The following is a 13,948-nucleotide window of genomic DNA, read 5'->3' as shown; positions in this document are numbered from 1 at the left end:
CTCTATTCCATCTGCCTTCTCCCCTCTGCTCATGAATCAGTCTAACAGCTATGGGGCAGTCCCCCTGACAATTGTATTTGCTGTCCTTGGGTGTTAGCCTCATGTGATGCTACCCTCCACTCCACAAATCAGTGCAGTCCTTCTATGTCTGTCCCTCTCTTTCTGACTCATTTTACTTAGCATGATACTCTCCATGTTTATCCATTTATAAGCAAATTTCATGACTTAAGGAGAGATTGTATTTGTAGGTAACCCCTGTTGAGGATTTGGGACTCTTTTCTTTGTCCTCTCCTCATAGTGGAGATTTGCACTGTTTCTTCATGCTGTTGTGGTTGTATAGAGGTAAAACCTTCAAGTTCACTAGCACTGTTCCCTCTTTTTGCGGGAAAGAATTCTGTATAAGCTCGGTCGATAGTGGTCACCCTTCTCCCCTTCTAGGATACGTCCTTCCTCTCAGACATTATTCTGTGACATACGATAAGCATCTAGTGAAGCATTGAAGGAGGTGCTCTTTTATATTGGGCTTGTATAGCTACTTACGTACACTGGTCTTTTGTTGGAATTGGAGTAGGTCAGTGGATTATTGTTGTGTTGTTTGAGCCGACCCGGACGTTTTCCACAGAATTAGTTGATAAAGGTTGGGATGTGAGTCTCGAGTGCTGGGAATGGGAAATATAACTGCAGCTGGCCACACACAGAAGGCCACGCCTACTTTCGAGGAGGCCACGCCCCCTACAGTGGAGCCTCACCCCCAGTTGGTCCGGATGCTAGTTGTGTGTGCCCCCACCACAGAGCAGTGATTAGTTGGGCGGGCGCTTGCAGCGGAAGTCAGGAGTCAGGGATGGATAGGGATGGATAGGGAGGGGACCCGAAGACGGATGCACAGACCTGTTGAGAAGAGCAGCGGCTAGTTGGGCGGGCAGGAGTATTTCTTGAGTGCCAAACCAAGAGTAGAGTAACCCCCTGAGTAACGCCAGGTGTGCCCTCCCTTAAAAAGAAAAGAAAGTACATGGTTATTGCTCATTAGTATTCTAAGGGCTTTTAATTTAAATACAATAAAAAGTTTAAAAATAGGAAACCATTTCAGAATTGGTTTTATTATTACAATCTTTGCAGAATTTTATATGAAAACACAGAAAAAGATCTTTCCGATACTCAACGACACCTGGCCAAGAAAAAATATGAGCTACAACTTACTCAGGAGAAAATTATGTGTTTGGATGAAAAAGTTGGTAAGTGTTTTGTGATACGTTTTTAAAATTCTGGTAGAAAAATATTTTTCATCTTTAGTTATTACAAACTTTACTTGGAAAATTACCTTTATTTTGTGAATCAAAATTGATAATTTTTTTAATTGTAAAAGGGTTTTTTCTTCTAGGGTCATAATTTATTGGCTTTATACTTTGCAATGAGGAAATAACAATAAGTAAAGCAGCAACTCTAGATTTATGATGACGACTTTAATTTACAAAAGGGTCAGATAGACAGCAGTTCTCTGGAATATAACCAACCCCAGTACAATCTGCAGCACCTCATATGGGCCCCAGTACCACCAGTAATGAACCTAGCTCAAGCACAGAGCTAGGAGTAAACCCAAAACACCACCGAGTGTGGCCCCCATCTCATCCCCCAAATAACTAAATATTGTATTATTTTGTGACTTGCTTATAACTATTGTAATGAAATATAATACATATGTATTGCACTTGGTAGAAGTGTATAAATTATAGATAAATTTTATAAAATTTTCTATTAACCAAAACAGTGATTTCTATGAAAATATTGTCACTGTCACTGTCATCCCGTTGCTCATAGATTTGCTCGAGCGGGCCACCAGTAACATCTCTCATTGAGAGACTTATTGTTACTGTTTTTGGCATATCCAATATGCACGGGTAGCTTGCCAGGCTCTGCCCGTGGGCTTGATACTCTAGGTAGCTTGCTGGGCTCTCTGAGAGGGGTGGAGGAATCAAACTCGGGTGGGCGCGTGAAAGGCGAACGCCCAACCGCTGTGCTATCACTCCAGCCCATGAAAATATTGTAATTTTTATAATTCATTAAAGTTTTCATAAAATGATTTTATCACTAAAATTACAGAGTAAAACTTTTTTCATATTTGTTTTGTTTTGTTTTGGGGCCACACTCTTGCGGTGGCGGGAGCTAAATCTGGGTCAGCTATATACAAGGCAAGAATGTAAGGCAAGTACCTTATTCAATGTACTATTCCTGGGAAGGACTATTTTTATTTTTATTTTTATTTTTTTTATTTAATTTATTTTTTAATTTAATTTACATTTTTTTAAAATAATTTATTTATTTTTAATTAGAGAATCACTGTGAGGGTACAGTTACAGATTTATACACTTTTGTGCTTATACTTCCCTCATACAAAGTTCGGGAACCCATTCCTTCACCAGTGCCCATTCTCCACCACCCGTAAACCCAGAGTCCCTCCCACCCTCCCCAATCCCATCTCCCCCCCAACCCACCCTGCCACTGTGGCAGGGCATTCCCTTCTGTTCTCCCTCTCTAATTAGCTGTTGTGGTTTGCAATAAAGGTGTTGAGTGGCCGCTGTGCTCAGTCTCTAGCCCTCATTCAGCCCGCAACTGGGAAGGACTATTTTTTTTTTTTTTTTGCTTTTTGGGTCACACCCAGCGATGCTCAGGGGTTACTCCTGGCTTTGCACTCAGGAATTACTCCTGGCAGTGCTTGGGGGACCATATGGGATGCCGGGGATCGAACCCAGGTCAGCCGCGTGCAAGGCAAACGCCCTACCCGCTGTGCTATCGCTCCGGCCCCAGGGAAGGACTATTTTTAATAAAATAACAGATAATTTTAAAATGAAAGGAATAGTCTTTCAGTGGGAAGTTTCTTTAATGTAAATTCAAAGTTAAATCAGTATTTTGTAATTTATTCAGGATAAATACATTAATATGAATTAATATTTTATTTTTAATAGGTTTGATTTTATTTGCTAATGGAACTCAATTATGTATGTTGTAGGGGTACAAAATCATGCCTCTTCAAAATACCATACCACAGCCACCAACAGAGTTCCAAATTACCAACAGAGTTCCAAATTCCCTCCACCATAGTCTGTTGGTCTGTCTTCCTCTAAAATGGAAGGGTTTTGTTCGTTTGCTTTCTTGTTTGTTTTTCTACCACATGTAGCTGTGCTGAGGGGTTGCTCTTGGTGGTGTCAGGATTTGAACCGTAGCTTCCCACTGCACTCAGTGTGTTAAACTTCGTTGTTCCCAGAAGAATGTAGTTATATACATACATGTGTATAAAACTATATGTATAACTATATAACATATACACATATAGTTATGTACCTTATCTATAATGCAGTTTTAAAAGGTCTGTCATGAACAATTATATAGTTATTTAATTTAATTATATTGTGTTGCTGGCAACTGAACCCAGGGCTTCAGATGTGCAAAGCAAATGCTTTACAACGAGCACATCCCCAGCCTAGAGGTTTTTTTTTTTTTTTTTATTGAGATAGATAGGATATGTGAAAAGAGGAATGTAAAAAAGGAAATACTGAAAAACCAATTTTAGAACTTTTAAGTCTAAGTAAAAATGTAAATATCTCAAGAAATACCAAGAACCAGTTTTAGAAATTTAAAGTCCAAGTGAAAATGTTTGTATCTCAAAAGAAATCTAAGTTAAAGATGTGAATTGGGGACACTTCAGTACATGAATGATACCTTTTCTTTTTCTTTTTGGGTCACACCTGGCTATGAACAGTGGTTACTCCTGGCTTTGCACTCAGGAATTACTCCTGGTGGTGCTCAGGGGACCATATGGGATGCTGGGAATCAAACCTGGGTGGGCCGAGTGCAAGGCAAACACCCTACCAGCTGTGCTATTGCTCCAGCCCCAGTGAATGATACTTTAAGGCCATGAAGTCACCTAGGGGAAGTAGAGAGTAAAAAGTGCCTTTTGGACTCAGCAAGATAGGAAGAAGAGAAAGAACACGCACAGTGACTGCTGTTTGGGGAGCAAGAGTGAAATGCTTTTAAAAGGAGGGTATGATTGTCAGGTACTGCGGGGAAGGAATAGGGTTCACCAGAGGGCCTAGGGTGTGTGTGGGGGTGTGGGGGGGCGGGTGAGTGTGTTTTCACTCCCAACGATGCTTGGCCTGGCTGTGGAGGCTGGAGGTGCTGGTTCTTGCCCATGGTAGTTGTGGTGCTGAGGCCGAGTCCTGCCAGGCCTGATCTGTCCCCGCCCTCCAGGACGGTGCTGTGCCCAGGCCTGACCGGGCCTCTGCGCTGTGCACGCCAGCCTTCTGCGCACCTCCTGGCCATGGTTGTTAGATAGTTCTGTCACGTGAAGTAAGATGCAGATAAAAATATTGATTGGATTTGGTACATAGATGAAGGTAATAAAGTTTGAACAAATGTTGGCTGTGGACCAAAGAATTGGGAAGTAAGGTAATAGAGACAGGATAATTCTCATGAGAAATTTACTTACTGAAAGGAAAATGAGGGCGTAGCTTGGGTGGAATGTGAGGTAAGGCTTTGTTAAGATGATGAGATACTAGAATGGTTTGAGTTTTTAATTCTTTTTTGTTGGTAGTGTTAGAATAAACTTAGATATTAGAACATCCCAAAGCCCAAAGTGAGATTTGCCTTAAAGAGTACTACATGGAAAACCAACAGGATTCATTCTCAGGTTTCATAGGTCACCTGTTGGCATCTCCCTGGCTGCCACAGTGGATGGCCCCTTGGCAAGGACGTCTGTGAGACGTGGTCCAACAGCTCTCCCTGGAGAGCACTAGGCCAGAGCTTCTCGTGCTTCAGTACATGCCAGAAACACCTGGAAATTTAATAAAATCACGAAAGTCTGGACTCTCGAAGTAGGATATGGGCAGGGATTTATATCTTTTACCAGTTTCTACAGGTGATTCTTCATATGTTAAGTTTAGAATCATTGCTCTGGCTTTAACTGGAAGGAACACTTATGAAAGTAAATATTCCCAGAGTTTCTAATTCAGTGGGTCCAGTGGGGAACTGAAGAATTTTGCATTTAAGACAAATGCCTACATGCTTATGCTGTCTGAGAAACCATTGTTTGAAAATCACTGATTTATACCAACATTCAAGGGCCGTCAGCACTGTATCAGCTGGCTGATGTTTTCACAAGTTGAATTAGAAGTCCTGGGATGACACTTTTTTCCTAGAAAAAATTTAACATTACTTTTAGAAAAAACACATTTGAAGTCATTTGATGTGACGATAACTGAGTATCAGTAAGATCTGTTAGTTACTGACTTGTAAACAATGATTCTAAGGAAAAGGTCACGGGTACTTTAGGTTTCCACCAACTTCATCTGTCCTTTTCTCTCCATATATGCATATCTGCTTTCAGATTTTGTGGTATTATCTTAACACTTTCCTTTGCAGTTCTAAGTCAATGTATTAATTGTGTTTATATATGAGTCATCATCCATCTTAGTTTTTATTCTCTAATAACAAAAGCCATTTAAAAATTTTGATGCATAGTACTTATTTTAATTAAAGGATAATGCCCTTTAAAATATTTCAATCTGCTATAACTGAAAAAATATTTTGATTAAAAACAATGTCTTTATGATTATATATTTAGATAATTTTACGAGGCAAAGTATTGCCCATCGAGAGGAAATCAGCATTCTTGGTGCAACACTTAATGATTTGGCCAAAGAAAAGGAATGCCTACAAGCATGTTTGGATAAAAAATCTGAGAATATTGCATCCCTTGGAGAGAGTTTGGCAATGAAAGTATGTTATGAGAACTATGATTTAAAACAAATGTTCGAACTTGAATCTGAATAATAATAGGATTTTAAGATTATGGTTCTAGAGAGCAGAAACTAAACATTTTAATTTAGTTATATTTTAAGTAACTCTTACGAAGTATTTACTAATACCTTTCCTAGGGTTACAAGTATTTTACCATTAAAATTACCTTAGTAATTGTGCTCCAAACTAGAAAAACATTTTTTTGCATTGTTCTGAGCCTTCCAGAATAGAGCATATGCAGCTGCACATATAAATCTTGATGATAATCTTCAACCCACATTTTTGTGTTGTTTAAACACAACACCGAAAAGGTTGCTTAACTCTCAGGGAAGTAATTGATATCCCTTTCTAGCTCACAAATTCATTCTGAAGGTAAATCCTGAACTGTTTTCCACACATTTTTTAAGCCAAGACAGGATCATTATAATAAGGTCTTTCTACTGTGTTTTTCAGTTTTTGTTTCAGGGCCACACCTGGAATGAATGAACAATGCTCAGGGATTCCCTCCCAGCAATGCTTGGAAGAACGTGTGGTCTTGGGAATCTACCTGGGCTTCTCACTTGCAAAGCATTTGCTTTAGCCTTTTGACCTGTCTTCCTGGCTTCTCCCCTTTTTCTATGGGAAACAGTTCGTTTGCTCATCCATCCATCCATCTCTCCATCTAGCAAATACTTGCTGGCACAAAAAGATGTTGTGTTAGAGACCGAGGATGAGTGGGCCTGCCTCCAAATAGCATATGATATAATTGGGAGAAAGATAAAAATAGAATATGCTATGTACATGTGTTTGGAGCTTGGCAAAACAATGGATTCAGTCTAAGGGGTTGGAATAGAGAAAAGTCTAGATATCTTCCAGGTAATAATCATGCTTGAAAGATGACAAGGAGTTAGCCAGAAGAAGATTTAGAAAAAGATTATGGTGAGAGAACGGGCTATCCAAACAGATAAAATAACTACTATGAAGACCTAGTGTATGTCGTAAGAAAATTGCATGAGATCTTTTTACAGTTTCAAATATGGCCAGAGGACAGATTGCAAAGAGATGAACAGTGGGGTTTGGGATGGGAGACAAAGATAAGATTGAAGAGATAAGCAAAACAATCATTTTGTGTGCTGAATTTAGACTCTTTACAGACTTTAATGTTTCTGTAAAGAGTCACCCTTGGGTGGGGCTGGAGAGTAGCCTCAGGTGCAATTGGGAGGTTGCTTTCTGTTTGTTGTTTTAAGAAGGTAGATTTCCCAGGGATTATTGAGAAATTATTTTTCTGAAAGGGGTGGAAAGCCAAGTACAGACCACCTCTGACAGAAGATCATTAAACTGTAAAGGAAATCTTACAACTATATCCTTATTTAAAAAATATCCTTGGCACTTGTTTTTGTTTTTGGGCCACACCCAGCAATGCTCAGGGGTAACTTCTGGCTCTGCACTCAGGAATCACTCCTGGTGGGCTCAGGGGGCTATGGGATGCCGGGGATCAAACCCAGGTCAGCAGCTTGCAAGGCAAGTGACCGACCCACTGTACTATTTCCCTGGCCCATTTTTGGCACTTATTAACCCATATGTATAATTAAAATAAGGACACTAGTTCCGAATAGAATATTAAGAAATTTTCATGAGAATAGATCCTTAAGGCAGTTCGCAAGATGCGTTTTCTGACTTGGGAACATTAATAGTTTCTATGCATGAAATAGAAAACACAGGAAATAGAACAGCTTATTGAGGAAGTTTATTGACATGTCTTTGAAACATGTAGTTGAAGTACTCATAGAATCTTTAATGTTTAGATTTTCAGATAAAATTTAAATAAATAGTTTGGGGGATAAGAACAATGAAATGAGTAAAGAAAATGATAGTAAATTCTGTTTTTATTGTTAAAAGGCTTATTCATTTAACATCACAGTTATAACTTAACATTTTTGAAATTTTGTGCTTTTTGATGAAACTGCTACTTATTATACATGAAATGATTTAATGCACATGATTTTCTTTAAAAACTTTTACATACAATAATAAATTCTTTACCTTTCTGAACCTCATTTCTTGATACTATATCTAATATTTCACTTTTCTTCCATTCTGCTAATTGTACTAACATTATCATTTCCTTCACAAGGAATATATATTTTTTTAGGGGGGACCACATCCAGCATGCTCAGGGATTACTCCTGGCTCTGCACTCAGGAATTACTCTTGGCAGTGCTCAGGGGACCATATGGGTGTGGAAGCATATGGGCATTGAATCCTAGTCAGCTGTGTGCAAGGTGAACTACCTGTCTGCTGTAATATTCACTGAGGGCCCCATAGTTTAAATTTAAATTTTCTACTACTTGCTCCCTTGTAAAGTTAGAAAACTCAATAACAAGTTAACAATTTTTTACTAATAAAATTATAGAATTATTATAGAATCTTAGGGTGTTAGACTTTAGTTTCTTTTTTAAGTAGATTCATGAAGTTGCACAAGGAATAAAATCGATAATGACAGCATACATTCAGCAGCTTGTAACATGGTTGCATTAATGGTTGATTAAGAAAAAAACCAAAAGAATATGTTATTTGGTATTCTGGCAAGTAATTTTGTTGCAATTTTAATTGCCATTAAATGTTATTAGGAATTCTGCCTTTCAAGGTAAATCTATCTTGAAGAGAGGAAAGTCCTCTTTAGTTTTATAAATGCCATCCAATGTTTAAATCAGTAATTACTTTGAGAAGCATTGTGATTCAATTATTTGTACTGAATTTATAAATGTATTAAATTACATTTAAATTTGAGGGTCCAGAGTTACAGTACAGCGATTAGGGTGCTTGCCTCATACAGGTTGGTCCCTGGAACCCCCTCTGGCCCTGGAGGACCCCTGGAGTGACCCCTGAATGCAGAGCCAGGAGTAAGCCCTAAGCACAGTCAGGTGTGGCCCAAAAACAGCAATAAAAAAAGCATTTGAAATATTACATTTTAGAGCAGTATTTTCTGTTTGAGTTTTGCCTCAGTTGGTTTGTACTTGAAAGAGTTTTAAAGCTTTTGCTGCTGGTTATTTTAAGCATACTCAGGTAGCCATAATTGCCAGATGTGGAATCTTGCTGTTTGATAAAGCAGAACAGGAAAACCTTAGATAAAAATACTCTGGAGAAGAAAGCATGATAAAGGAAGCTCACACATAGAAAGTACACGTGCACATGTATATGTATGCCCCACAAAAAATGTCTCTTTAAAAAACAGGAAGAAGGGGCGAGGTGATTACTGAGTGCAGAGGAGCAAGCCCTGAGTATCGCCAGGTGTGGCCCCCAAACCCAAACCAAACAAAGCTCCCCCCACCCCGCAAACAGAAAGAAAGCTGTTGGGTGATAGAGGTGTGGATTCTTTTGTCTTGTTACCTGGTTACTAGGAATCGAAAATCCAAAAGGCAAAGTGAAATCTAGTTAGTGAAAAAAAATTCTGTTTTTTTGTGTTTTGTTTGTTTGTTTGTTTTTTGTACTTGGAATTGAACACAGTTTCATACATGCAAACATGTGCTTTACCACTGAGCTCCATCTCTGACCCCACAATAATTTTCCTTTTTCCCTTAAAGCCTAATGTTAGTCTATAATTAGTTAGAATTAATAATAGTTTTAAAAGGAGGAGGGTGGGAATGTTTTGATGACAATAAGATTCTTAATCTCTTTTAGTGTTAACAGACTCCACTAATTCTAGTCTCTTGCCACCCTTTAAAAATGGATAATATCAATAGATTCTTTAAATTCAAACTTACTTTAAGCCTAATGCTTATCTACTTATTGATTCATGTTTGAAATTTATGGTTTGTTTTTCTCCATAAATTCATTGGAGCAGCTTTTTGAAAATGCTACTGATGTCTAAGATAAATAACATGCTGGAGAGATAGTAGAGTAGGGAGGGAGGTTTGCCTTGCATATGGCTGACCTGGGTTTGATCCCCGGCATCTCATATGGTTCCTCTGAGCACAGCCAGGAGTAATTCCTGAGTGCAGAGCCAGGAGTAACCCCTGAGCATTGGCAGGTGTGACCCAAAAAGCCAAGATTTTTGTGGGGCTCAAATCTGGGTTGGCTCTGTGCAAGGCATGCACCTAGCCTTCTGTACTCTCTGATTCACTTCTCAGGTTTAATAACATGAAGAAGTGCATCAGTTCTGTTGCCAGTAATAGAATACTTGATGCCAAATCACAGGTTTCGCCTCCCAAATAGGATGATTATGGGGTTCTTGTGTTGCATAAAATATCTTTTAACTCTATTTGATACATTGATCTCATATTAGTACACTGAAGTATAGATTTTAGTGAGCATAATCAATTGTCTTTCTTTAGTGTATTCATATTAATGTATTGGACCTTAGTTTTATTCTGTTAATTAATTTTTTAGAGAAGTGAAATAATTTTTATTAAAATAACTATACTTAGTGAAGTGTGAGGGGAGAGAAAGAGAGAAATGCATGGTCAAGAGAGGAGAGTTTTTTCCAGACAAAAAACATGAATTTTAGTTTAAAATGTAGAGCATAGTATGTAATTTTTTGGGGGAAAAAAGAACATAATATGTAATTTTGGAAGTCAAGAAGGGAGGGGAACTTTTCAGTTCACATTGTTTTAGTAGCAATAGTATTTTAAGGTACTTTTATTTAATATTCATATTACTTTTCAAGGAAAAGACCATTTCAGGCATGAAGAATATCATTGCTGAGATGGAACAGGCTTCAAGGTAAACCATTTAACAAATATTTGAGCATTTATTGAAGGCAAAGTACTTTGTTATGTGTACTAACATAGTAAAAAACAATGGACTTGGTGTAATTATATGAAAGGTGATAACTCTCTAAAGTTGAAAAGGAGCTAAGGTATGTTTAAAGAAAGTAAAGTTTTTACCATGTAAAGGAAAAGGTAGTCAAGATATGAAGAGGAGCAAAGAACTGCAGAGAAGCACGTGTCATGTTCAAGGACATCCTGAATGATAAAAGTGTGCTGGGAACGCAAATGCCGGAGGGGCAGTGAGGATCGGGATGCTGGCCAGGCGTGCAGAGCCCTGTCATCAGATCATTAGGGATGTTTCCGTTAGGAAGGTTAATCAAACAAGAGAGATGGCTGAGAGGTTGGAACTTGTAGACTGGGAAACAGTGAGGTGCTTGTGAGGAAAGACTAGGAAAATGACTTGTCTTTCTGGGGATACATAAGCACATAATAGAAGCATATGGGGGAAATGACATTCTTCTGTATCTGAGCTTTTCTTCCTTCCCCTCCCCTCCCCTCCCTTCCACTCCTCTCTTCTCCCCTCTCTTCCCCTCCCCTACTTTCCTTCCCCTCCCCTCCTCTGCCTGCCCCTCCCTTCTCCTCCCCTTCCTTCCCCTTCTCTCTTCTCTCCTCTCCTCTCCTCTCCTCTCCTTTTCTTTTCTTTCCTTTCCTTTCCTTTCCTTTCCTTTCCTTTCCTTTCCTTTCCTTTCCTTTCCTTTCCTTTCCTTTCCTTTCCTTTCCTTTCCTTTCCTTTCCTTTCCTTTCCTTTTCTTTTCTTTTCTTTTTTTTTCTTTTCTTTTCTTTTCTTTTCCACACCTGGCAATGCTCAGGGGTTTCCCCTGGCTCTGCACTCAGGAATCACTCCTGGAGGTGCTCTGGGAACCATATGGGACGCCGGGGATGGAACCTGGGTCAGCAGCATGTGAAGCCAGCACCTTCCTGCTGTACTGTCTCTCCAGCCCGTGTCTGAGCCTTTCTATGGACATGTGTATAAGCAGTTAAATATTTGTCTAGAGTATAAGGAAGAGGCCAGCACTGAAGAAATTATTTAGGAGTCACATGACTATGGGTGGGTGCCATATGAGTATAGAATTAGTTTGAGAGAAAGTGATGTGAGGAAAGCCAGTGGCTACGGTTATGCCCCCAGACATTATTTTTTTGTATATAGAGTATAGAGGAAAAGGAATCCACAAGGGAGATTAAGCTATAATTCCTAGGCAGGATGAAAGTTTTCCTATACTAAAGTGCCAGAAGTTTTTGAAAACTTAGTAAAGCATTTTCTGTTAAATACATTTACATCCTTTTTCACAGTGAAATGTTGACAACATAGTGAAACCCCAGTGCACTGTCTGTATAGTATTTCGACAAACTTAAAATGTATCAAACATTTTCATGTTAATTATCCATCTAAGACAATTTATTTGTTATGATAAAAGTTCTCCTAATACACTGTGATTTTTGGAATAGGCAGTCCACTGAAGCTCTAATCATGTGTGAACAAGACATTTCCCGAATGCGCCGACAGCTGGAAGAAACCAATGACGAGCTGGGCCAGATTGCAAGGGAGCGAGACATCCTGGCCCATGAGAATGACAACCTGCAGGAGCAGTTCTCTAAGGCCAAACAGGAGAACCAGGTACTCCGCCCGCCCCCTCTGGCTCTGCCCTCTTCCTTCCAGTGCAGCCCCACTCACTGTAGAAAAACCCAGACTTGGGAATCCGGTTGTGCTTTTACTTCATAGAATATGTCACTATTTCTCATGTGAAATGTTAAATATTATTAAAACAGGGAACAGCAGATATATTATTTACACCTATATTTTTATATTTATTTGATTAACAATTTTCTGTTTTAAGTATGAGTATATGGACTATCCCACATTTTGGGATTCCTTTTAGCACGGGGTGTGATTCTTCTTAGAAAAATAATTTAATAATTATAAATGTTATTATAAGGCTAAATATAATGCCATATACTATAATTTATATGATTTTACAATTACTCCCTCATAAGCCAATATATTACAGCTTTATTCACAAAATGACAATATTTTTATATTTTATTTATTTTTTTAATTGAATCACGTGAGAATAATTAAAGGGTTTTCAGGATCAAGTCTCAGTCATACAATGATCAAACAACCTTCCCTTCACCAGTGCACATGTTCCACCACCAAGAACCCCAGCATACCCCCACTCCCACTCCTCCCTGCCTGTGTGGCAGATGATTTTCACTTTACTCTCTCCTTACTTTGATTACATTCAATTTTCAACAGAAAACTCACTCTCATTATTTGGAGTTTTTCCCCCAACAGTCAGACCTGTTGGAAAGGCATCATTAGTTCATTTGTTTTCTATTGTCGATAACAAGGAGCATATGATGTTGTACGGTCGAGAAAGCGGTGGCCCAGTTTTGGGATTCTGGTATTAAGTCCAGAGGTATTTCTGCCAACAGCCGCTGCATTCCGAGATTGGTTTGTGTGCCTCTGGGATCTTGGCTGTTCACGAGCAGAGGAGCTGTTCATGGGCAGCCACTCGGGGTCTCATTTGGGCAGGAAGCAGGGCTGGTTCTGCCCCCCAACTCCCCCCATCTCGAGATTCCCCACGTGTCCCATCACTGCAAGCTCCTACCTCTCTGTCCAATTGGTTCTGAACGGTGGTGGTCGCCATGCTGCCACAAAGGGAAAAAGGCCAAGGGACAAAAACCCTTCCCCTCCCAGGGCTGCACGTGGCCGTAGCTTAGTTCACAGTTCAGGAGTATATATGTTTTTAACTTCTGTTAACCTAGTAATATGCACCGCTGGGGCCATATTCAACACCACATGGCGGGAAGTCTCTCCTGCCCTTTACAGAAACTGTTTAGATGCTCCTTGCAAAACTGACTCCAATGCTGTGACTTCCTGAGCTGTTGCCTGTCCCGGAAGCTCTGTGTAGCGTCTTCAATTCTGAAGGACAGTTTAGTTGGTTAGAGTATTCTTATTGAGGTGTTGAACTCGTTGAGTTTTTGTACTCCTGTCATTCCATATTCTTGTAGAGTCTCACATGATAGATCTCCTGTACATCTTTTGGGCATTCCTTTGTATGTGAGTTCCTTTTTTGGCCTTGCAGCTTTTAAGATTGTCTCGAAAAATCTTTAGATTTTGTCATTTTGAGTATAATATGACTTGGATTTTTCCTAATTGGGTCTATTTTCACTGGGATCCTTTGGCCTCTTGGATCTCAGTGCCTGGAATCCTCAACGCTGGGAAGTTCTTTTTGATGGTTTCCTTGATTGTTGTTTCTTCACTTTTGCCTCCCTGGGCTTCAAGGACTCAGATGATTCATATATTGTTCCTCTTGAGCTCATCCCAGAGTTCTCTATCTAGTATGCTGTTCTTTTCAGACTATTTTCCACCTTCTACTGTTTCCTAGTGGTTCCTCCTTCTCATTATT

At 39.3% G+C, this 13,948-nt stretch overlaps 1 protein-coding gene across 10 annotated transcripts in view; it reads left to right on the top strand.

Annotated features, from left to right (window-relative positions):
* Positions 1-13,948, top strand: part of TSGA10 (testis specific 10) — a 132,545-nt gene that overhangs the window by 64,991 nt on the left and 53,606 nt on the right. For 9 of the 10 annotated variants that reach the window (XR_008627461.1, XR_008627462.1, XM_055123508.1 and 6 more), the window contains 4 exons: positions 1,117-1,232; positions 5,615-5,769; positions 10,436-10,491; positions 11,985-12,153. Coding sequence is in view for 8 of the 10 variants with exons in the window: in XM_055123508.1 (XP_054979483.1) it covers positions 1,117-1,232; positions 5,615-5,769; positions 10,436-10,491; positions 11,985-12,153 (496 nt within the window). In the remaining 2 variants the exon portion in view is untranslated. The remainder of the gene's footprint in view (positions 1-1,116; positions 1,233-5,614; positions 5,770-10,435; positions 10,492-11,984; positions 12,154-13,948) is intronic. The other variant, XM_055123509.1, reaches the window with a different exon arrangement.

The sequence above is a fragment of the Sorex araneus genome, chromosome X, assembly GCF_027595985.1.
Source record: "Sorex araneus isolate mSorAra2 chromosome X, mSorAra2.pri, whole genome shotgun sequence".
Taxonomy (NCBI): domain Eukaryota; kingdom Metazoa; phylum Chordata; class Mammalia; order Eulipotyphla; family Soricidae; genus Sorex; species Sorex araneus.
This window is presented reverse-complemented; position numbering and strand designations above follow the sequence as displayed.